The sequence below is a fragment of the Rhinatrema bivittatum genome, chromosome 13 (genome assembly GCF_901001135.1).
Source record: "Rhinatrema bivittatum chromosome 13, aRhiBiv1.1, whole genome shotgun sequence".
Classification (NCBI taxonomy): Eukaryota; Metazoa; Chordata; class Amphibia; order Gymnophiona; family Rhinatrematidae; genus Rhinatrema; species Rhinatrema bivittatum.
In genome coordinates, this window is record NC_042627.1 from 78909365 (window position 1) to 78931659 (window position 22295).

General features: G+C 50.4%; 1 protein-coding gene across 1 annotated transcript in view; it reads right to left on the reverse strand.

Moving 5' to 3' along the window:
* The window catches only part of LOC115074753 (immunoglobulin superfamily DCC subclass member 4-like), a 113931-nt gene that overhangs the window by 61464 nt on the left and 30172 nt on the right, over positions 1-22295 (reverse strand). Inside the window, exons 5-14 of the mRNA XM_029574515.1 lie at positions 16497-16631; positions 14853-15008; positions 11708-12118; positions 10405-10569; positions 7069-7206; positions 6157-6330; positions 5818-6030; positions 4643-4750; positions 2666-2849; positions 2173-2300 (exon numbers count right to left, since the gene is read on the reverse strand). Of these exons, the coding sequence (XP_029430375.1) occupies positions 2173-2300; positions 2666-2849; positions 4643-4750; positions 5818-6030; positions 6157-6330; positions 7069-7206; positions 10405-10569; positions 11708-12118; positions 14853-15008; positions 16497-16631 (1812 nt within the window). The remainder of the gene's footprint in view (positions 1-2172; positions 2301-2665; positions 2850-4642; positions 4751-5817; positions 6031-6156; positions 6331-7068; positions 7207-10404; positions 10570-11707; positions 12119-14852; positions 15009-16496; positions 16632-22295) is intronic.

Genomic DNA, 22295 nt, shown 5'->3' on the forward strand with positions numbered 1-22295 from the left:
GCAAGCCTCACAGATAGCAAGGTGCTTGCATTCGTTCATCCCTGGCGCCTAGCTTTCCTGAAGTTCAGCCTTAAGCGGTCTCCTGTGCGCACACCAACACCACCCAGGCGTATACACGCAACCCTCCAGGACGCATGGAAATATGCACTCAACACTAAGTTGCAGCCATATGCGCACATGTACACGTGCAAATATGCACTCGTCTAGACCGTGGTTGAACGCGCACAAGTATCCGAGTTTAGGTCGTGGTCTTCTGCACACAAAGACCTACGCAAATACGCGCTGAAGTCTAGGTCGCGGCCTTACGCGCACAAGTCCCTGCACATGCAACCGCCACATGGCGAGAATGCTCACACATGCCTACGCGCGCTGGAAAAGATCAGCTACCACGGCCTACCAGGCAGCTAAGCAAAGCCTGTCTGCACCTTCAGCGCGTTTAGGCCCAGATCTGTTCAGCTTCCAGCACCAAAAATCACCAAAGGCCTGAAGGGCTTCTCCACAGCTCGGGACGAGAATCCCTGGAGACTGGGGCCGAGAGCCAGCATCCCCCCTCTGCCTGTTCTGCTAAACAAGCTTTGCGCATAAGCAAATTAAAGCTGGCAGAAGACCTCTACCAGAACCAGAGACTCCTCCTCAATGCAAGTGCCTCTCTATACCTCCACGGGACAGGGAACTGCTGGCGATCGTTGAGAAGGTGATTCCCCTGGCTAGGGAATATAAAATGGCCGCCGTGCCACGCCTCAGCGCTATACCCTATCACACGCAAGGCTTGTCTAGCGCTGGGCTTCCCTGAAGTGCCTTCTCCCAGCAGGGATGCACACAGAATACAAGCCGTCTGAATTTAGGCACAAGCGGGAGTCTGCACATGGACGGCACCATCTGCCCCTCGCCATTGCCACGCAGTCCGAGTAGCACCCCGTTTACCTGAGCCTCGGGAAACCGCCGGGTAACCAGTACTGAAGCAGCGATCAAGGCCCCGAGTAACCAGCAGAACAATTCCACTGCCTCCCGTTTTTTTTTTCAAACTGCATCCACTGCTGTAACAAAGAGGAACAGAAATTCAATACTTCCCCGCCAGATGGGACCCAAAATGCAAAACTGCCAGCGGAATCAACGCTGCCTCGTTGGGGGGGTGGGGGGGTGGGGATGAGGGATCTGGACACCAGACATCACCCCCAAAGAATCTCAAAGCGAGCTGCCATCAAGGGTCAATAACCCCCCTGCTCGTCCACCTCAAGCCAGAGGGGATGGCCCCACCAGGACCTAACAACCCCCCTAGGTTGGAACTGTAGATCTCTCTTTCCTGTTTCTTCTTTTTTTATATATATACTCCAAACGGCAGATTTTGCACCATCTACCATCTGCTGGAGACAGAAAAATATTGAGGGACTGCAGGTGGCACCTCAGGTTACGTTCAGTGTCAGTGAAACTCTCTCTGTCTCCATCTGCTGGCAGGGAGGCAAAACCCAGGAGTCTGGACTGATCTGGGTACGTATAGGGAACTTCTGATTCATATCCTAGATTCTACTTACAAAAAATATGGAATTATAAACTATAGCTTCAGTGGAAGGGGCTACCTGCCATAACTTTGTGTGCCATTGCATCACCCCCAGGAACTGAGTCCTCCCCGAGAGATGAGCCACCCTTAGATACAAAGCACATTCTTTCCTTTATTTAAGAGCATTTTCAATGTGTCCCTTAATACATTTTGTATTAAATGCAAATTTTATTTTATACAATTTTATTTCTTAAAAAAAAGATTTGCAGAAGTTTGAAATCATTTTTGTTTTTTTCCTGTTTGAGTTCATTAATTTTTCTGCCCCCTGCATGTGGCTGAATGTGCGTCACTGGAGGTTTTTGGGAGGACGAGAAGGCCACGCCAGCCCCTGTCCAGCCTGACCTTTCCAGAACTTAGAAGTGGCACCTTTTAGAGTCTTCTGTGACACTTCTGTCGTGGGCCCAATCCCTGCCTGGCATTTCATTCCACTTAATTAGATTTGTCGCATCATGAACGAGTCCTAAAGATGATCAACGACCCAACAACATCAACATCAAATTATGAAAAACAAAAACGTAAACAGCGATCCAAAAATTAACAAAATTAACAGCACACAGCATAAAACCATCCAGAGACAACAACGAGGACGGGGGGGCTGTATAAACTTTACTCACGGTCCGGAAGCGTGACCCCCTCCACGATGCTCCCGAAAGCTCCATCGATTGCGACACCGTTCGATCGCACGGCAAATTCATACTTTGTGTAAGGTTTCAAGCCGCTGATGAGGACAGCTTCCTGCGTACTAGCAAAAGAAAGCATCTGTCAGGGCGGAGCCGCTCCCCCAGTTTAAGGCTCCTATTTACTAAGCATAAAATGGGAGAAAACCTTTCATACAGGACCCCCACCCCCTTGGTGTCTCCAATAGCGCCAGCCGCCCACTGCACTGCATGAGCTGAGGGCCAGCAAACGGGGAGCGGGCGAGCCCCGGACTCCGGCCTAACCCCACCACTGGGATAGTGCTACCCGGCTTCACGCCTGGCATTAGGGGGCCGTGGCCAGGCCTTGGGATAGTGCTACCCGGCTTCACGCCTGGCATTAGGGGGCCGTGGCCAGGCCAAGGCTCCCTTTTACCTGGCATAGTGCTATTACCTGGCATAGTGCTATTACCTGGCATAGTAAGTCACCAGCGAGGCATTCTTCAGCCCCCAGGGACTGCAGCGCACGGTGTAACTGACAATCTGTGCAATACCGAAGTCAGGCCTTCTCCACCTTAACCACACGGAGGTTGAGCTGTTTGACTCGGCCTGGACACGTGTGGGAGGCAGTGGGGGTCCCTTCTCCACCAGGGGGTCTGCAACATCAGAAGAAAGAGAGCATGAGAAGAACACATGGTGGTTGGATCCTGGCATGGGAGGCAGAGCACCGACCATGGCTGAATCTCGCCAGGACGTCACAAACATGGGGGCAGAGGGTTTAGGAAGAGAAATTGGGTGTCTCCAGAAACAGGTGCATGCAGGGGACAAAGAAATTATCACAAGCTGTCTCTCTCTCATCCAGCTCTCATCAGGGAGCCGTCATACACCACCTTTCACCTTATTGCTGCCAATCTGGTTCTCATCAGGGAGCCTTGCTCCATCCCTTAAAGCTCACGTGCTGGGATATACACAGGATTAACTGGGCAGCTTGGATGGCCATCATCTGTGTAACTCTGTTACTCATCAGGGAGCCGTCATGCATAGTCCTCAGATCCCCTCACGGACTGTGGGCTGAAGCTTTCCTTCCAGAAAGCTTTTAAATTAAACAATGCAATTTGTGATAAAGCAACGTGTGCCCATTCCCCAGTGCAAAAGTGCTTTTTTCTATCAGATGTGCAGCGCTGCACAGCAATGCTCTTAGGTAATAAGAGGCTGGAAGCGTTCACTTTTGGATCTGGGGCAGGTGGATGCTCCAGGTGCAAACTCTGCAGCCAGCAGGCAAGTTGCTTTCCTGGCCCAACTCCCACAGAGTGCATTTTCTTCCCAAGATCACAAAGGCTCCTTTCTGCCTGAATATTTTTTTTATCTGGGAATTGTTCCCCCCATTTTGGGCCAAAGATAGCTCATTTCATGGTTGTGCAGTATTTGCCAGCTGCAGCTGCTGCAGCAGTCTAAGGAGCTTCACCCCGCTAATGTCACAGCTTCAAAGAATCAGGTTGTGGCCCCAGAATCTAGAAAAAGATTTTCACACAGTAAACTGGACAACCCTTAAGCGGCAGAACAGCCCTGACTGTGAAGCGGTGGGGGGTCTCTGATCCCTCAGAGCCCTCTCAAGGACACCTAGGAGGGAGCACAGTGGCAGAGGACCAACGCTGGTATTTCACCAGCCCTCCAACTCCCCGCGGGAGAGGACCAGACCCGGGCGCCACTTGGTGGCTGTGTCCCCACCGTTTCTGTTAAATGCATCCCCACGTTTACTGCCACAGGGCCTTGTGAGATATACAGAAAGCAAATGTCAACGTCACCTCTGTGCATAAAACTGTTCTGCGTAAGACTATGGGCTCTTTAAATATTGTTCACCCTCTCTGCGCATAAAGTTGTGCACGCACTGCTCCTACAGGACAGGCGTTGCAGGGGCGGGGCTGGGAGGAGCTGGTGCCTACGCACACACGTTTGAGGTTTCCACCGTACGTGCGTTTATTTTCCCAGGAAAAGTCCGCGCACTACTTTTTTTTTTCCAAGCCAACATTCAAAGGGAAAAGTTCTGAAGACTGACATGAAGTCTCTGAATGAAAATGTTACCCGCAGACTTTACGCTTCTGCACACAGTTTAAGCCTCCCTCACAGTGACCTGCTAGCCCTCTGGCCACATAACCCAGAAGAGAAACAGGCATGAGGAGGCCAAGATCTGGTCAGGAATGGGACAATGCTGCAGCAGAAGAAATGAAGCCCCTGCCACGTTTGAGCGAAGGGAGAACCGTTGTCTCCCCTTCTGTCTAAGGGACGTCCCTAGTGCTCCTGGCTGGGTGCTACTGATGCCCCCTCAGTTGGCATACGACCTCACCCGGGTGAACCCACACAGGCGGATCCAGTCCTGCAGGTCTAACATTTCTCCTCTCCACGCATTTGGACCTACATTTCCCGCTGTTGGCCTCCTACTGCCACCCACCTGCGGCGCTGGCGGCCTGCTTCTCCGTCTTGCCCTTCCACAGGGCGGCATAGCCATCTTTGTGCTTATTAAAAGCCACCAGCTTCACCTCATAGAGCCTCCCTGGAGCTGGAAGGCAAAATACAACACATGACGAACAGGTTCTCCGTCAGCAGCGATCGGCAACCAGTTCTGCAAAGGCCTCTTCGTGGACCCCATGGCGGCTCAAAGCTTCCCCCGCTGCTTTTGCCGGCGTGCCTGAGCTGCTTTCTCCCCCGGAGAGGCAGCCGGATCAAATGCCAGCTCGAGCTTGCCATGGGCGCAACTGAATGCACATCAAACAGCGGCTGCCGTGCGGCATAGCCCTCGACATGGGAGGACGCCGAGAAAATAAAAATAAAAAGTGGTCTGCTGGCCGCCTGCCTTTCCTCCCAATGCGCAAACCGACCGCACCAACTAGACAGCAACAAAGAAGCGGAAAAATTGACCTCGTCTTCTTTTGTTTTAACTTTAATAAACAAACCCTTGTAGCAGGACTGACTCCTGAAGGGCTGTAACAGGCTCCAGGCATCCTGCTGGGGGGGGGGGGGGGAAGAGAACTGGCCCCACCAATTGTACCCCCCCCCCCCAACGGCAGGAAAGATCGAGCCACAAAAGGATTCCCAGCCCCCTGCTTGTCCACCTCAGCACCAGAAGGGATGGCCCCTCCAGGACCTGCCAACCTTCTGGGTTTAGTCCATTCCTAACTTATGATTTTTTTTTTTTTTAAACTCTTCAGACTGCAGGTTTTGCACTGCCACCATCTGCTGGAATCAGAGAAATACTGAGGGACTGCAGGTGGCACCTCGGGTTATATGGCAGTGTCTGCGAAACTCTGTCTCCATCTGCTGGCAGGGAGGCAAAACGCCGGAGTCTAGACTGATCTGGGTACGTGCAGGGAACCCCTCTTCAGCTTCATCCCTGCCTGCAGTCCTACTAAAGGCTTCTGGCTGCAGTTCCTATGCTTTGTATATTTATTATCTCCAGGGCTTTATCTCTGGAGGAAACAGACTAAGCTCTTTGGGTTAGGGATCTCCATCCCTACATCTGGTGTAGTAATAAAGGGACTGATGGCGCAGGACACTGCGGCAACTGGAGCTCAGGTCTCCTGCCTGCCAGCAAGGCGGCCTCTGTAACATCTTACACCTGGTACTGACCCAGTCCGGTTATTTCAAACTCTTTCTGCTTCTTCTTCAGCCTTCTGGACCCCACAACCCAACTCGCATCTCCGTCAGCCTCAGCCTCGCTGGCCACTTCCCGGTAATAAATCTTGTAGCCGGAGATCTGGGAATGGTTAGCCGGCGGCTGCCACATCACCAGCAGCGACTCCATCCGTGCTTGGACCCTCAGGCTGGTGGCAGCCAATGGAACTACAAAGAGAGAGCAAAAGGCAGAGGGTCCTTATTTTTACCCAAAAACTGTGCCAAGTTACTGAGCCCTTACTACAGTCTGCCCTGTTCTCCCCAGCCGAGTCTCTTTGTGTGAAGGCTCCCTACCCTGGGTTTGCTCCTCGCTGTCAGGGGTGCGATGCTGGGTCCATTCGGAAGGGGCTCCATACCCTGCCAGGGTGCCCGCCGAGATTCGGACCTTATAGTCCTGCCCGGCATGGAGAGAGGAGAGCGTCACCCGGGTCTGGTTCCCTGGCACTGCTACGGAAGAGATCCGGTCCCCTGTGGGAGAGAGGGGGGGGGGGGGGGAAGGAGAGGTGAAGCTGTGACCAGTTTTGGTGGCAAGCTACAGACATGCCCCTCCCCCGCCCCCATGAGGCATGCGTCCAGGAATGCAGCCCTGCCCTATTCCCCTTTACCCAGAATCCTCCGTGGTTTCTTCTTTCTGGCTATATTTTTACTGGTTCTAGCACATTCTTTTTCTGCAGTGCAGTAATCTTAGTCTAGAAATAAAAATCATCCCCATCTTCTTAATCCATGAAACCGTTCATTAACTGAGCATGAAATACAAAATCTTTTAAGCAGCACACGGAAAAATACAAAGGGACGCTAAAGTGATTTTTTATCAGGAAAGGGACCCTCTAATGCAGTAACAGATCAATCATTCAGCAGGCAGAGCAACTAAAGCAAGATTCTTCATGACCTCTCTGAAATGTTTGTACGGAATCCACAGGGTGGTCCTGTGCTGCGTGTCATCAGTGCTACCAGCACCCTAACACATCCGAAAACTTGTCAGAGCTAAATAGCTAGAAAGAAATTTCTGGAAACAAGGGGACAGCCTGGCCACAATAAAAAGATGCTGAAATCGAAGTTTTGACACAAGGTAAGTGAGGAGAAGCGGGAACAAAAGCAAGAAACGTGAGCAGGCATGCGTTTGAGCACTGTGGGCACTGCTGTTTTCTCCTGCACGTTGCCTGCCCAAGGCGACCCCTCCTGCAACACTGAGAGAGGTGCTCCTACCTTCCTGCAGGGAGCAGTACTCCACTTTATAACTGATGACTCTGCCATGGCTGAGCTCTGGAGAGAGAGGGGCCCAGAGGGCCTGGATTTCCCCCGGCGTCGTGCTGGACAGGGAGAGCTGGGGAGCAGCTGCAGGAACTGCAAGCAGAACAGGACATGAGCATCATCAAACAGCAGCCAGATCCAAGCTGGCAGCACTAGGCAGAAACTGCCCTCCTTCGTGTTCCTGTCTTATTTCTCTACCTCTAACCTTCATGAATTAGATTTATTTTTTTGGCTTTTTCCCTGATAGCGTTTTACCTGCATGGAAGTTATTTCTTAGACTGGAAGAAAAAGGAAAATTGGTTCTTAGCTGCTAATGTTCGTTCCTGTAGTACCACAGATCAGTCCAGACTCCTGGGTTTTGCCTCCCTGCCAGCAGATGGAGACAGAGAGAGTTTCGCTGACACTGCCATATAACCCAGAGTGCCACCTGCAGTCCCCTCAGTACTGACCTGTACCCAAGCCAAGCCATTACTGAACATAAACAAACACATCCCCACATAACACGTCCCCCTGAACGAGCAGTAGAATGTGGGACCCCTTAATGGGAACGATCCTTTCCAACCTTAACAGAAGAAACCAAACGAAACCTGTGCCATTCTTCAGCCTATTTACAAGAACAGATCGAGCGGACTCTCTAACCCTCCCCACATCAATTGGGCGGTTCTCTGCACTGATCTGTGGTACTACAGGAATGAAAATTAGCAGGTAAGAACCAATTTTTCTTTCCCTGTACGTACCCGGATCAGTCCAGACTCCTGCCCTAAACCGGCTGGGACTGGGAGAACCCCGCTCGACGCACACTTTCGCCAGAGCCTATGACATCTGACATCCAAACGATAATGTCTGGCAAATGTGTGTAACGACTTCCTCCGACAGAGGTTCCCGGGCCCCCCAGTCATCCAATCGGCCAGGGACAGCAGAGGAGGGAGATCCTCCACCCCCCACCCCCCTGCAGCTTCAGATGCGGCCGCAAAGGAAGTCAAAACGGCCACTGTTCCCTGCGCTAACCAGGAAGGAGCCCGCAGCTGCGCCGGCATCACCCGCGATTTCAAGATTTATTTATTTAAGTTTTTTATATACCAACATTCAAGACGATAGTCCCATCATGCTGGTTCACAAGAAACAGGGGTGCAATTATAATAAACTTAACAACTTGAACAATAGTGCATAAAAAAAGCAGTTACATGTAACAAGGAAAAATAGAACTTGGAGTAAGAAGGAAAATGAAGATCAGATAATTACATATAAAAACATTGTAAGATGCCTCCCCGACTCTTTCACGCACTCCCGAGCCGCCCTCTCCCCTGGATAGGCAGCGGGAACAAACGCTGGACTGGGACAGGCACGCACATCGCCGCACGCGGAGCACCGGTTGCCACGCGGCATAGACCCTGCCGGTTCGGTTGCCCGTACACCCCAATAGCCACTTCGAGGACGCCGAAGAAAAAAAGCCGGCACAGCCCTGCACCTGCCGGGCCACCTGTGATGTGCCCCTCCGGTCAAGCAACACCACAAAAAGAATAAAAGAGATCCACTACTTTTTTATTTTTTACTTTAAACTTCAAAGATTAAGGTCGCTTCCCTGAATCTGGACAGCAGGCTCCGGACGTCCTCCTGGGGGTGAGGGAACTGGCCCCACCCCCAGCGGCGAAAAGGACCAAGCCAAATAAGGGTCCCCAACCCTCCTGCATGTCCACTTCAGGACCAGAAGGGATGGCCCCACCAGGACCTGCCAACCTTTTGGGAAGAAATTATCTTCTTTCCCTAATCCCTCATTAACTTTACTTTTTTAAAAATTTTAAATTAATTTCCAGACTGCAGGTTTTGCACCGACACCGTCTGCTGGAGACAGAGAAACACTGAGGGCCTGCAGGTGGCACCTCAGGTTATGTGGCAGTGTCAGTGAAACTCTCTCTGTCTCCATCTGCTGGCAGGGAGGCAAAATCCAGGGAACACCATGAAAGCTCCTCTCTCACATGGGCTGCACTGCATGTGTTCCCAGTAAAACCAGTAGGTGCTTCATAACAGGTGGCAGACAATTGATGTCTCTTACGGTTTAATCCATTGGCTGAGGCAGACAGATCTCTAAGCTGAACCCCTCTCTCTCGAGCAGCACAAGAGGAAACAGGAAGCAGCCCCGGGGTGTGCAAGAAAAGACTGAAGGCGGTGCACTGGGGAGGTCACTGGGGCTAATAAGAAACTGACAATTTTGGGGGGGGGGGGGGGGGAGTAGTGACTGTCAGACCATTTATACTTAAACAACTTACCTGCCTTTTTAAAATACACTTTTTGGAAGTTATTCCTGCATGGCTGCCCAAGAAGGTTTTTCTAGAACGCTGCTACTCAGAATGAAAGGTCAGACCGACGCCTCTCACCTGGAGGCAGGGCAGGTAACAGCAGAGCATTAATACCTTCCTCGGCTCTCAGCTTCTGGGGACATCTGGACAGCTGCCCTGGCTACCTGCAGAATTCCCTCTGCCAGGGGCCGGGATCTCTGAGGGACTGCAAAGCTAAGCAGGCAGGAGAGGTGCATGGGCTTTTTCTGCTCTCGGGGTTCTATGTTTCTAAGTTAAGACAGCTTGCTTGGCATTTAAATCCCTGTATAACATCAGTGCTGGATATCTGTTTTAGTAAGTTCCCAGCTGGTCACTGTGCTCTTCCTGTCCAGAAACCTTGCTTTTGTACTGGGCCTTTGCCTCAGGAGGCTTCGCTCAGTAACGCAAGCTTGTGAAGTCTCATCTGTTTGTGCACGCATTTAACCGATTTGGCTCGTGAAGCTGAATCTGTGCCCTGCAATTTACTGTGCGCATGAGGATTACTAACTTTGATGTTTTCAGGTGTTGTGGCATAGGCTTTTAATTGATTTTGATCTGGTTAGGTTGGATCCTGTTCTGTTCTTTCACTGATGTTTATCATACTTGAAGTGGTCAGGTTTTTATTTTGAGTGCATTATTTTATTTTTGATGGTTTTATAGTTGTTGTGATTTACTTCATTTGTGCTGTTTTTTTATGCAACTCTCTTCACTCAGGAGCAATTGCGTTAAAAGGGCGAATAAAATGTTCAGGAAATAAATAAAAATATGAGCAGGGGGGGGATGTCCTTCCTTCTGTCCAAGTCACGGCCCCAGTGCAGAGGCTTCACCTATTGCCCCCTTGCACACAGTCAGGCGCCTGCACATCTGCTCCCTTACATCTCTGCCTGCTTCTCTGCAAAGGGTAAAATCTTACAGCAGCAGCGCCCTGGCTGAACAGTGCGCCTGTTCCTGGGAGTCGCTGGCGGCGTGGACTCACCATCTTCCCAGGTCTGAACGATGGCGGGGGCAGACGTGCGGCTGGCTCCCAGCTGAGAATACGCCACCACGTAGAAGGTGTAGTCTGTGCTGGGATCCAGGTCTCTGACGTGAAGCTCCAGCGTGTCGTTATTGACAGCAAACTGGTATTCTACGTTATCGACACCTGAGAAAAGAAGCCGGGGGGGGGGGGGGAGCAAAGCAGACCTGTTACAATCCACAGTGCGCCACGAGAGGACACGTGACCCTTTAGAAAAGGGAACTATTTTAATGTAGCAGGTTCATCTACAACCAGTACCGCAGCTGTGCGACGCTTTGGCTATTTAAAACGTGTGGGAGCAGAAACATGAATCACAAGCTGCGTTATTTATGGGCCACGCTCTTGTGCCCACGTGGATTTTCTTGATCAGATAAGCGTGAACCTTTCTTTTCTTCTGGCTGGTAGCATTGCCTCACTACTTCAAGCCTTGCGGGCTTCTCCAGTGTCACCTGGACAAACTAAAGAAAAACAATTTGCTGCAGCCGCTCAGAGAGGTCAGAAACGTGCACAGCAGGGCAGGAACCCGCACGCAGCCCCTTCTCGGGTGGATGAAGGGGTAAGCAAGCTGCAATAATCTCAGTCAGGAAGAAGAGAAAGGCAGAGCTTCAGGTAGAACAAGGCGCTGCCCAGGATGTATGTCCACATGTGGCCCGGCCGCTCACCGCTCCTCCAGGCTTCCTGCTCAATCAGAAACTGCCTTGGCTGGGCTACAGCATCACGAGCCTTCCTTGGCAGCCACCAGCAGGGATGTCTTCCCCCCTCCCATCCCCCAATTTGAATCCTTTCTTCTATCTATCCCAACCATGGCAGCAATAGTCCTCACCCCGAGCCTTATCAATTGGGGTCACCACTGCAAACATCACTGGACTCCCCCCCCCCCCCCCCCCCTACACACACACCAGGGGCTGCATACCAGCTCTTGCTGGCTCAGGGATTCGCACCCGGGTCTCTGTGCTCACCTCCAGCACAGCCCCATGCAGATAATGATTGCAATTAATGTAAAATCCCCAGTCAGTTATAGCCAAGGTCTGAGCTATTTATGCTCCTCGCTAATCAGAATACAGAGATTTGCATATAAATTTCAGTTTCTGCAGGCATTGGAAGCCGCCATGCCATTTTAATCTAATCAGAGCCCAGGGATTTGCATACCCAAGTCTACACGCTGCAGCTCATCATCCCTGCGCTCTGATTGGCTGAGGAGACAGAGAGGCCCTGAGTACAGTCTTGTCTGGGGTCCCAGCAGGCTCCCCACCCTGCCACGCACCGGCAGCTTTCTGGTAATGGAGAGAGAATCCAATGATCTGATCGCTGTTCTGCTCCGGGCGCTGCCAGGACACGGCCACGCTGCTGCTGGAGAGGGGAACGGCAGCCACGTGCTGTGGGGCACTTGGCAAGCCTTCCCGGACGATGACGGAGAGTCTGGCCGTGGCACACGCCGTACCCAGGCTGCTCTCCGCCAGGCACTGGTAGTAGCCAGCATCCTCCAACCCAATCTGGTTCATTACCAAGCTGCCGCTGGGCTGGATCTTCACGCGGCCGTTGGCGCTGAGGGGTATACCATTTCTCAGCCACGAGACGCTGGGGGCCGGCTCGCCTTCCGCCCTACAGACAAACCGGGCCGTGCTGGCTCTGGTGCGGGAGATGGTCTCAGGGTACTGGGAGATGAATGGAGGAGCTGAAAGAAACACAGCAAAGATCATTCCCACAGCACCTTTCAGCTGAACAGCCACGTCTGGGGTGGAAAGCCTGGCAGCGCATTACTAGCACTCGATTAAAGCTGGACAGACGGAGGCAGATAAAGTGACCTGGCCAGAATCACACCGAAGGGAGTGGCAGAGCTGGGATTAGAACTCAGGCACATAGATTTGCATACCGCTTTCTATGTTTTTATTACAGACTGTTTTATTTAATTTGTACTTTTTTAATTGATTTATTAATTGTTCTTAAGACCATAGATTTACATTATGCTTTTATGTTTATCATTACTGTGTTCTATTATCACATTTAATTTTTGTTTAGATATATTTTACTGGGATTTGTATATGTTTGAAATGTTTGTAAACCGATGTGACGGCTAGTCTAAACAACGGTATATCAAAGCCTAACAAATAAACATTTAAAATAAATAAATAAATGACTTTTGTGAAAGTGAATTTTGCTGTGAAAAGGGATCTTGAGGCTTCAAAACAAGCCGTCAGGGACGTACAATTGGGTTTGTCATAAAGCTGGTTTATTGGAAGAGAATGTACCTAAGACATGAAATGCCAGGGCAGGTTTGCTCTGGGGAGGGGGTGATCAACTGTCATATTTTGGCCCATCGTTGGCTGAAAGCAGGGGCAGGGCTCAAAATGTCAAAGAGATGCACTGGTCTGGTGGATTCTGTTACGGACACTGCCAATAAAATGCTCACTTTTTACCCATAATGAGGGTGAAAGCCCTGTACACCGGACTGCTGGCCTGGCCCTACACCGGCTCTTTCTCCACTCACCCCCCCTTATGAAGAAAGGCTGGACAAGTGTGGACTCTTCAGCCTGAAGATAAGACAACTGAGAGGGGATATGATAGAGGTTTGTAAATTCCTGAGGGGGTGGAACACATATTTATTCTCTTAGACAGTACAAGAACTAGGGGATGCTCCATGAAACTAACAGGCAGCAGATTTAAAACAAATTAGAGGAAGTATTGTCAGAGGATGTGATCAAGCGAAGTTGCTTACCTGTAACAGGTGTTCTCCTAGGACAGCAGGATGTTAGTTCTCACACGTGGGTGACATCATCCGATGGAGCCCGGCAGGGAAAACTTATGCCGCTAACCACGCGTCCACGCAGGGTCTCTCTTCAGTCTCTTAAGTAGATCACGAAAAAATAAGACAACAAACCAGGAGAACCCAACTCTGCAGGGTGGTGGGTGGGTTTCCTGAGGACTAACATCCTGCTGTCCTAGGAGAACACCTGTTACAGGTAAGCAACTTCACTTTCTCCTAGGACAAGAAGGATGGTAGTCCTCACAAGTGGGTGAATCCCTAGCTGCAGGCTAGACCAGAGACCAATGGGACCCAGAGACACCAAACTAGGCACAGCAACAGAGGTGCTGTTGGTAACATCGGGAACAGACTGAACCCAAAATAGGGCCATGGGTAGGAAGAGTTGGATTCACAGCTGAAAAAGATTTCTGAGGACAGACTGGCCAAATCTGCTATCACGATGGCCGTCCCTTTCCTTCCAAGATATGGAGAGAATGCCACGTCGCAGCCTCGCAGATCTCCACCACCAGGTGCACCAGACGTTCCAACTCCGCCTCAATCAAAAGCCTCCGATGAAAGGGCGAGGGGAGAGAAGACGACAAGTCGGAGCCCCCGAGGAGGATCGACGTCCGGCACCAGAACTGGTGTGGATGGCCTCGGGCCACTGGCATCGAGGGAAGATGGCTGCTTCAGGGGGTAAGGCAACAAGCGCAGTAGCCAGCCCGAGCCCGGCCCCACGTGCAGACGGGGACTGGTGACAGTGCTTCTGAGACCTCCCATGGGGCTCAGCCTGGTCCTTCCCCGGCGCAGAGGAAGACTATCCTGATGTCCGTGACTTGGAGGAAACTGAGACTGGGCGATCCCCGGAGGCTGGTTCCCCCCGCAAGACTCAGGGGAGGAGTGGTCCTTGAGGGATCGAGGACGAATGGTTCCCCTCAGTCCTTAGATGTCGATGACATCGATGCCGAAGTGGAGGATTAGGATTTTCCTGAACCAAAAACCTTCTCCATCTTGGCCAACCTGGCCCAATGGCCTTTTGGGGTCATTTGAGCGCACAATTCGCAGCCCCAAACATCGTGCAATGCCCCCAGGCAGAGGATGCACACTTCATGTGGATCCGTCAGGGACATAGTCCGGGGGCACTGATGGAAGGCCGAGGCCGCCATGAGGCTCACCACGGACCGGCGGGTACGGGAGAAGCACGAAAAAATACTCACCGACCAAGAAAGAAGTGGGAACCAGAGAGAGACCCAGCGCAGGAAGAAAAAAAGTGAAAAACTCACTTTTAATAAGTTTCCTGAGAGAAAAGAAGCACAAGCTCCACCTCCACGAGACGATAGCTCCACGGAAAAGAAAGAACTGAAGAGAGACCCCGCATGGGCGTGTGGGCACGCTGGGCATGCTCAGTGTGCCAGTTACCCATATGCGAGGGCGACCATCCAGCTTGTCCTAGGAGAAAGCACTGCTCATCCCTGGGAGCGGGCACCAGGACATGGATTGGCCACTGTCAGAGACAGAATGCTGGGCTCGATGGACCCTTGGTCAGACCCAGTATGGCACTTATGATGTTCTTAAGAGCCCAAGCCAGGAATAAAATCCCAGTCTCCTGTCTAGATGCATGGAGTATTAAAGATGATGATGACCGGGAGCTGAGCTTTCTACTCACCAAGAACTCGCAGCTCGGCTTCTGCTGTGACAAAGTATCGGGTGCGGGGTTTATTGGCTCGGCAAACATAGACCCCGGAGTGATGGGGCTGAGTGTCAGGGATCAGCAGGTTTGCTTCCCCAAGAACAATCACATCCATGGAGATAGGTTCACCATCTATAGGACAGAGAAAAAAATGGGAAGCAAAGACGGGGGTGAGAGACAAGAGATTCTCTCTCATTGTATCACACGGTGCAGGGAGAGATCATCTCCGGGTATCTCCATCCCTTTCATCTCATTGTATCACACGGTGCAGGGAAGAGAGATCACCTGCAGGCATCTCCATTCCTTCTATCTCATTGTATCACATGCTGCAGGGAAGAGAGATCATCCACCCACATATCCATCCTTTCCATCTCATATCACACGGTGCAGGGAAAAGAAATCATCCCCACGCATCTCCATCCATTCCATCTCATGGTGCAGGGAAGAGAGATCATCTCCGGGTATCTCCATCCCTTTCATCTCATTGTATTACACGGTGCAGAGAAGAGAGATCATCCACCCACATATCCATCCTTTCCAACTCATTGTATCACACGGTGCAGGGAAAAGAAATCATCCCTACGCATATCCATCCTTTCCATCTCATTGTATCACACGGTGCAGGGAAGAGAGATCATCCACCCACACATCCATCCCTTCCATCTCATTGTATCACACGGTGCAGGGAAGAGAGATCATCCACCCACACATCCATCCCTTCCATCTCATTGTATCACATGGTGCAGGGAAGAGAGATCATCCACACACATCTCATCCCTTCCATCTCATTGTATCACACGGTGCAGGGAAGAGAGATCATCCACACACATCTCCATCCCTTCCATCTCATTGTATCACATGGTGCAGGGAAGAGAGATCATCCACCCACATATCCATCCCTTCCATCTCATTGTATCACACGGTGCAGGGAAGAGAGATCATCCACACACATCTCCATCCCTTCCATCTCATTGTATCACATGGTGCAGGGAAGAGAGATCATCCACCCACATCTCCATCCCTTCCATTTCATTGTATCACACGGTGCAGGGAATGCACACTATCTCCAGGCATTTCTATTCCTTCCTACTGTATCACATGGTATAGGACAGGCGCAGGCAACTCCTGTCCTGGTGTACCACAAACAGTTCTGGTTTTCGGGGCATCCACAATGAACATGCATAAGATATTTTTGCATACAATGGAGGTAGCATATGCAAATATACCTCATGAATATTCATGGGGCTAGAATTGCATACCCCTCATTTAGGGTACAAAGGCCATCCCCAGGCATTGCTATCTCTTCTATCACATGGTGCAGGGAATAAAGACCATCCCCAGGCAACCCCTATCCTTTCCATCTCACCATATCGCACAGCATAAGGAGATAAATAACATCCCCAGGAGAAGTTTCACTTACCTAGGGTTGCCCCATGACCCCGATAGGCTCATTCAGGATAGATTTTGTCTCATTTCATTTCTGGGCTTGCAGCCCTGCCTCTGCAATGGGCCAAATCCAGAACTGGATCAGCCTCTCAGGGTTGACTCGGGTCAGGTGGCAACCTTTAATTCTTAGTCTACCGTAACCCAGAGACCTTGGGGGGGGGGGCGGGTCCTTACCCTGCCGTATCCAGGAGACCAAGGGGGTGGGATTCGCTGCTGCCACGCACTCCAGGACTGCGCTCTGACCGGCCACCACTGTCGTGTTCTGGGGAGCAGCAACAATGGTAACGTCCTTAGTGACGGGCTGAGACCCTGCAGAAGAAGTCACGTAATCAGGTTGAGTTATAGCAAGCAGTACAGGGCCCCCTGCTGTACCAGGCGGCCACCCATTGCATGCTGGGACCTGTAGTTCCTGCCAGGGTACCTGCATAGCCCCGTCAAGGAGCCTTTAAGCTGGTGCTGAAGGTTTTCTTTTGAAACAGACTTTCTTGCTGAAACCCTTCATGGACACTAAAAACCTACAAGTCATTTTGGTTTATCTCAAAGCCAATAACGGCAATAATCTGACTTTCTTCAGTTGCTGCTGTCTGCCAGGATCCCATCACGGAAGGGGTGTCAGAACCTGGCCTAGCCGACTCCCACAGAACTGAGTGACTGGAAGGTGAGAAAGTCAGCAGGAGCTTGGTTTTTTTAATCGCCTGCAGGAGTTGACTTCATTTAAAAGGTGTATAAGTGCTACTGGGCTGAATTCCAGCCCATGCAGCCCAGCGGATTCCAAACAGGAAATTCCCATCCAGGCTGCTCACTCCCGGATGTGGGAGGTGGGAACATCTAGGGCTGTCCCTCTGGACCACTCCTTTTTGAAACCCACAAATACTTTCACTGCTCTAGTAGACTGGGATAAGACTTAGCGCTGGGCAGGAGAGGGGAGTCGCCGTAGCCAGCAGCGCATCACAGCGTGGCCTGCTCTCAGATACTCTTTAGGGAAAAAGCAGACTAGAACTCAAATTAAATAAATAAGTGGAAACTCCACGTTACTGGGTCAGTCAGCCACAGAAAACCCAGTGTTTGCTGAAACAATATTAAACCTTACAAATATAGGAGACAGCCTGCACACCAAAGGCTGCTGCTGATATACTCCACCACCCAGAATTCCCTTTGATCCCATAGTACCCCAGCATCCATCCGAATGGTCCAAGACTAATAGGATATATAAAGCCGCAGTGTTCACATTCTCCACTAGATAGCACTAGAGAGCCAAAGATGAGAGCAGCACTCATCTGTGCCAGGTGGCACCATAAGGAGCATTTACCTTAGAATGCCGAAATTCCAGACACCCAGCGCCCCCTCCTCTGATCTGCCCAACGACTTCTCATGAGGCTGCTCCGGTGCCACATGGACACTATTGTCAGCTTTCAAAGCCAGAAGAGCCAGCCACCTGCGTCCACCCCCCTATCTCCCCTCCCCACGGACCTCTGGCAGCAGCAGCTTATAAAATCGTCAGTGCTGCCTTCCCCACCCCTAAACCATGCCTTTCAATATGGAAGTCAGGCGGCGTGGCCAGCACGGGGCTGGGGAGCAGAGGAGCCATACATCAAGCACCTCCGACCAGCCCCTGATTGAACAAGAAAGGCTCCATGGCGGATGAGGAGACCGTTTCAGCGGGTGTGGAAGACAGCAGCCTGCAGAAACCCGGCACTCACATTGGCTGCTTTCAAGCTTGGGCCAGCCGCTTGCCTGCCTAATGGAATGGAAATCAGCCAGGCCGGCCAAACACTAGCCGGTTGGCAATCCCCACGATTCCTGAGTGGGCTGGGGGAATTCAGAGCCCATAACTGCAAGGTTTGGAAGCAGCCTGGTGTGTGGCTCCCGGCTGTCACTGCAGCGGCTGGAGGGGGAGATAAAATAGTGCAAGCAATCCCCAGGTGCCAGACCCCAGCCCCAGGTCTGACTGAGCTGCAAGCAGAAGGGAACTGCCAAGTCAAGAAAAGCAAGCAAATGAAACAAAAATCACCCTAGCACCCTAGGAGGGAACTGCAGGGCCTGAAGCTCCAGTAACTTGACTCTGCAGCTGTTACTCAGGAAGGGGTTAAAGGGCAGCTCAGGAAGAAAACAAGCAAAGCCCTAAATCAGTCAAGGACAGGTATCAGTTTCCACAGCAAAGGGGCTCAGTCTGAGAGACAGATATGGAGAGTGGGGAGAGAAATAGTGGTTGGATTAACTACTGGAACTTCCACGCTCCTCTAGCGACATCCTGCAGGCAGCCACACGGGCAGCTGGGAGCTGGAGCAGTGTAAATCGTAAGCCCAGGGTAGATCGGATGAGCCAACAGTCGTCTGCCGGGGAGACCAGGGAAAAAGAGGGGACCCCGCAGTCATCAAGCAAGCCTGTTACTCAGATGCCAGGAAGCTTTTAGTAAAAGCTTGCAATTTCCTAAGGGAAATATTATTACACAGAAGTCAGATTAATGAGCTGGAAAACAGAATCACACTGACTGCAAAGCAAGGATAAAGGATATCCCAGCACTGGGAAGCCAAGGGATCCAGGTTCTAATCCCACCTTTGCCATCAATCTCTCAGTGTGACCTAGTGCTGTGCCAGGGCCTGGACACCAGCAGACAGACACATGCTCCAGTTCCACCTCCAGTGTCATTGTGTGACTTGTGTTCAGATCACAGAGCTGTGCAGCAGCAGATCCAGATTCCAACCCCACCGCAGCCACCAATGTCACAGTATAAACTAGTACTGTGCCCATAGCTGGGGACCCCAACAGCCTTTGTGACCTTCGCTAAGTCCCTGAAGGTGCCACAGCTGGAAACCAGAACTGTCAGCTTCTGAGACAGGGACTTTCATAAACCTATCAGGTATCCTGGAAGGAGCGGCTGCACAGCGTCAGCTCCTTTCAGCGCCACACAGGCAGCTGTCCCGTCAAAGGAAGGGACCCCCCCCCCATCTCTCGGTGCCTGCCTCTGCTGTTCAGTGCTCCTGGGTGTCAATCATTTACTGTCTGCGACAAGATGTCCTTCCTACAGAGGCATAAAAAAAAGCAACAAAATTAAAAGCCCTCTGGAGATTCTTCAGATGAAAACTCTGCCCTGGGGGAATTTGGTTCTGTGTAACAATTACTCAACCCTACACAGGATTGCATTAGGACCCACCTTGACGCCCCTTATTCACAGCATCTCACAACCGAAGCATCACATGCACACCGCATCTCAGTGCACGATTCGCTTATTACTAAAAGCAGCTCACAGAATAAAACTTGTGCTACATTTAACCCCCTTGATTAAATGAGAACACCCAAGCCTTTCTTTCCCGAGTATAACTCTCTAAAGCTAATCACACCCATAAGAAGTTGGGCCAATAACGAGCTGTCCCCTGCAGCTTGTTTCTTGATCTTTGGTTCTACAAATCTCATGCAGCTCCAGTCTGGTCGCATACTGATGACATCATTGTTGGAAACCTGTGATGTCATCAGCCAGGGGCCGGCTCCTCCGCCGCATGGCGGCAGTAACAGTGCAGGGGGCTTTTAAAGCCGGAGAACATGAGCTGCTTACGGAGCACTGAAAGTAAAACTCACTGGAAAGCAATTAGTCACCCAGAGCTCACAGGAGAGCGGTTGTCCAGAAGTGAAACTGACACCAAACAAGCTTCTGTACAAGATTTAATTTGCATAAATAAATTATGGGCGCTGGTGACAGATAGCATAATGTGCGCCATCCATGCTTAAGATGCTCAGCCCTGGAGACCTGTGTCCCAGATTTCCCTCCCTCTGCATCCTTTCATATCTTCCAGCCGCATGCTGGTGGCAAATTCAGAATTTATAGCATCCCCTGTGCCCTTCTGCTGAGCTCTCCTTATAGCATTTATTTGTTGTTCCCAAGGCAGTGTGGCCATGAAACCAGGGAAGGCAACAGCTTCCCAAGCAGGCACTTCACCTCCCAGGCTCTGCCAGTGCCCCACACTGCTCTAGGGGGGACAAGAAAAGCCAGAGGAGCAATAAAATCAATCAAGACCAAACGCTCCCAGAGACTCAGAAGACGTCAGCAGAAAAGGATCACTTTGTTTTCATCCAGTTTGGATCATGCATGCTAAGAGCAGAGTCCAATACCGCAGCCACCAGAGGAGAACGGACAGGCCGGGATGCAGCAAAGGTAGGTAAGGTAGGAGGCAGGGTGGGCACTGCCTCTTCTGCTGCCCCTCCCGAGTGTCTGAAGATGGTTTATAGTCGCATTGGGGTAATGTTACAGAAGTTGGGGTTATTTTTCCCTATATGCATCACCTTGCACTTGTCCACATTAAATTTCATCTGCCATTTGGATGCCCAATCCTCCAGTCTTGCAAGGCCCTCCTGTAATGTATCACAATCCGCTTGTAATTTAACTACTCTGAATAATTTTGTATCATCCGCAAATTTGATAACCTCACTCGTTTCCAGATCATTTATATATATATTGAAAAGCACCGATCCAAGTACAGATCCCTGAGGCACTCCACTGTTTACCCTTTTCCACTTAGAAAATTGACCATTTAATCCTACTCTCTGTTTCCTGTCTTTTAACCAGTTTGTAATCCACGAAAGGACATCGCCTCCTATCCCATGACTTTCTTTTTCCCTGGTCTCCCCGGCGGAAAGATTAAATGATTTCTTTGCTTCGGTGTTTACTGAAGAGGATGTTGGGGAGGTACCCGTAATGGAGAAGGTTTTCATGGGTAATGATTCAGATGGACTGAATCAAATCACGGTGAACCTAGAAGATGTGGTAGGCCTGATTGACAAACTGAAGAGTAGTAAATCACCTGGACCGGATGGTATACACCCCAGAGTTCTGAAGGAACTAAAAAATGAAATTTCAGACCTATTAGTAAAAATTTGTAACTTATCATTAAAATCATCCATTGTACCTGAAGACTGGAGGATAGCAAATGTAACCCCAATATTTAAAAAGGGCTCCAGGGGCGATCCGGGAAACTACAGACCGGTTAGCCTGACTTCAGTGCCAGGAAAAATAGTGGAAAGTGTTCTAAACATCAAAATCACAGAACATATAGAAAGACATGGTTTAATGGAACAAAGTCAGCATGGCTTTACCCAGGGCAAGTCTTGCCTCACAAATCTGCTTCACTTTTTTGAAGGAGTTAATAAACATGTGGATAAAGGTGAACCGGTAGATATAGTATACTTGGATTTTCAGAAGGCGTTTGACAAAGTTCCTCATGAGAGGCTTCTAGGAAAAGTAAAAAGTCATGGGATAGGTGGCGATGTCCTTTCGTGGATTGCAAACTGGCTAAAAGACAGGAAACAGAGAGTAGGATTAAATGGGCAATTTTCTCAGTGGAAGGGAGTGGACAGTGGAGTGCCTCAGGGATCTGTATTGGGACCCTTACTGTTCAATATATTTATAAATGATCTGGAAAGAAATACGACGAGTGAGATAATCAAATTTGCAGATGACACAAAATTGTGCAGAGTAGTTAAATCACAAGCAGATTGTGATAAATTGCAGGAAGACCTTGTGAGACTGGAAAATTGGGCATCCAAATGGCAGATGAAATTTAATGTGGAAAAGTGCAAGGTGATGCATATAGGGAAAAATAACCCATGCTATAATTACACGATGTTGGGTTCCATATTAGGTGCTACAACCCAAGAAAGAGATCTAGGTGTCATAGTGGATAACACATTGAAATCGTCGGTTCAGTGTGCTGCGGCAGTCAAAAAAGCAAACAGAATGTTGGGAATTATTAGAAAAGGAATGATGAATAAAACGGAAAATGTCATAATGCCTCTGTATCGCTCCATGGTGAGACCGCACCTTGAATACTGTGTACAATTCTGGTCGCCGCATCTCAAAAAAGATATAATTGCGATGGAGAAGGTACAGAGAAGGGCTACCAAAATGATAAGGGGAATGGAACAACTCCCCTATGAGGAAAGACTAAAGAGATTAGGACTTTTCAGCTTGGAGAAGAGACG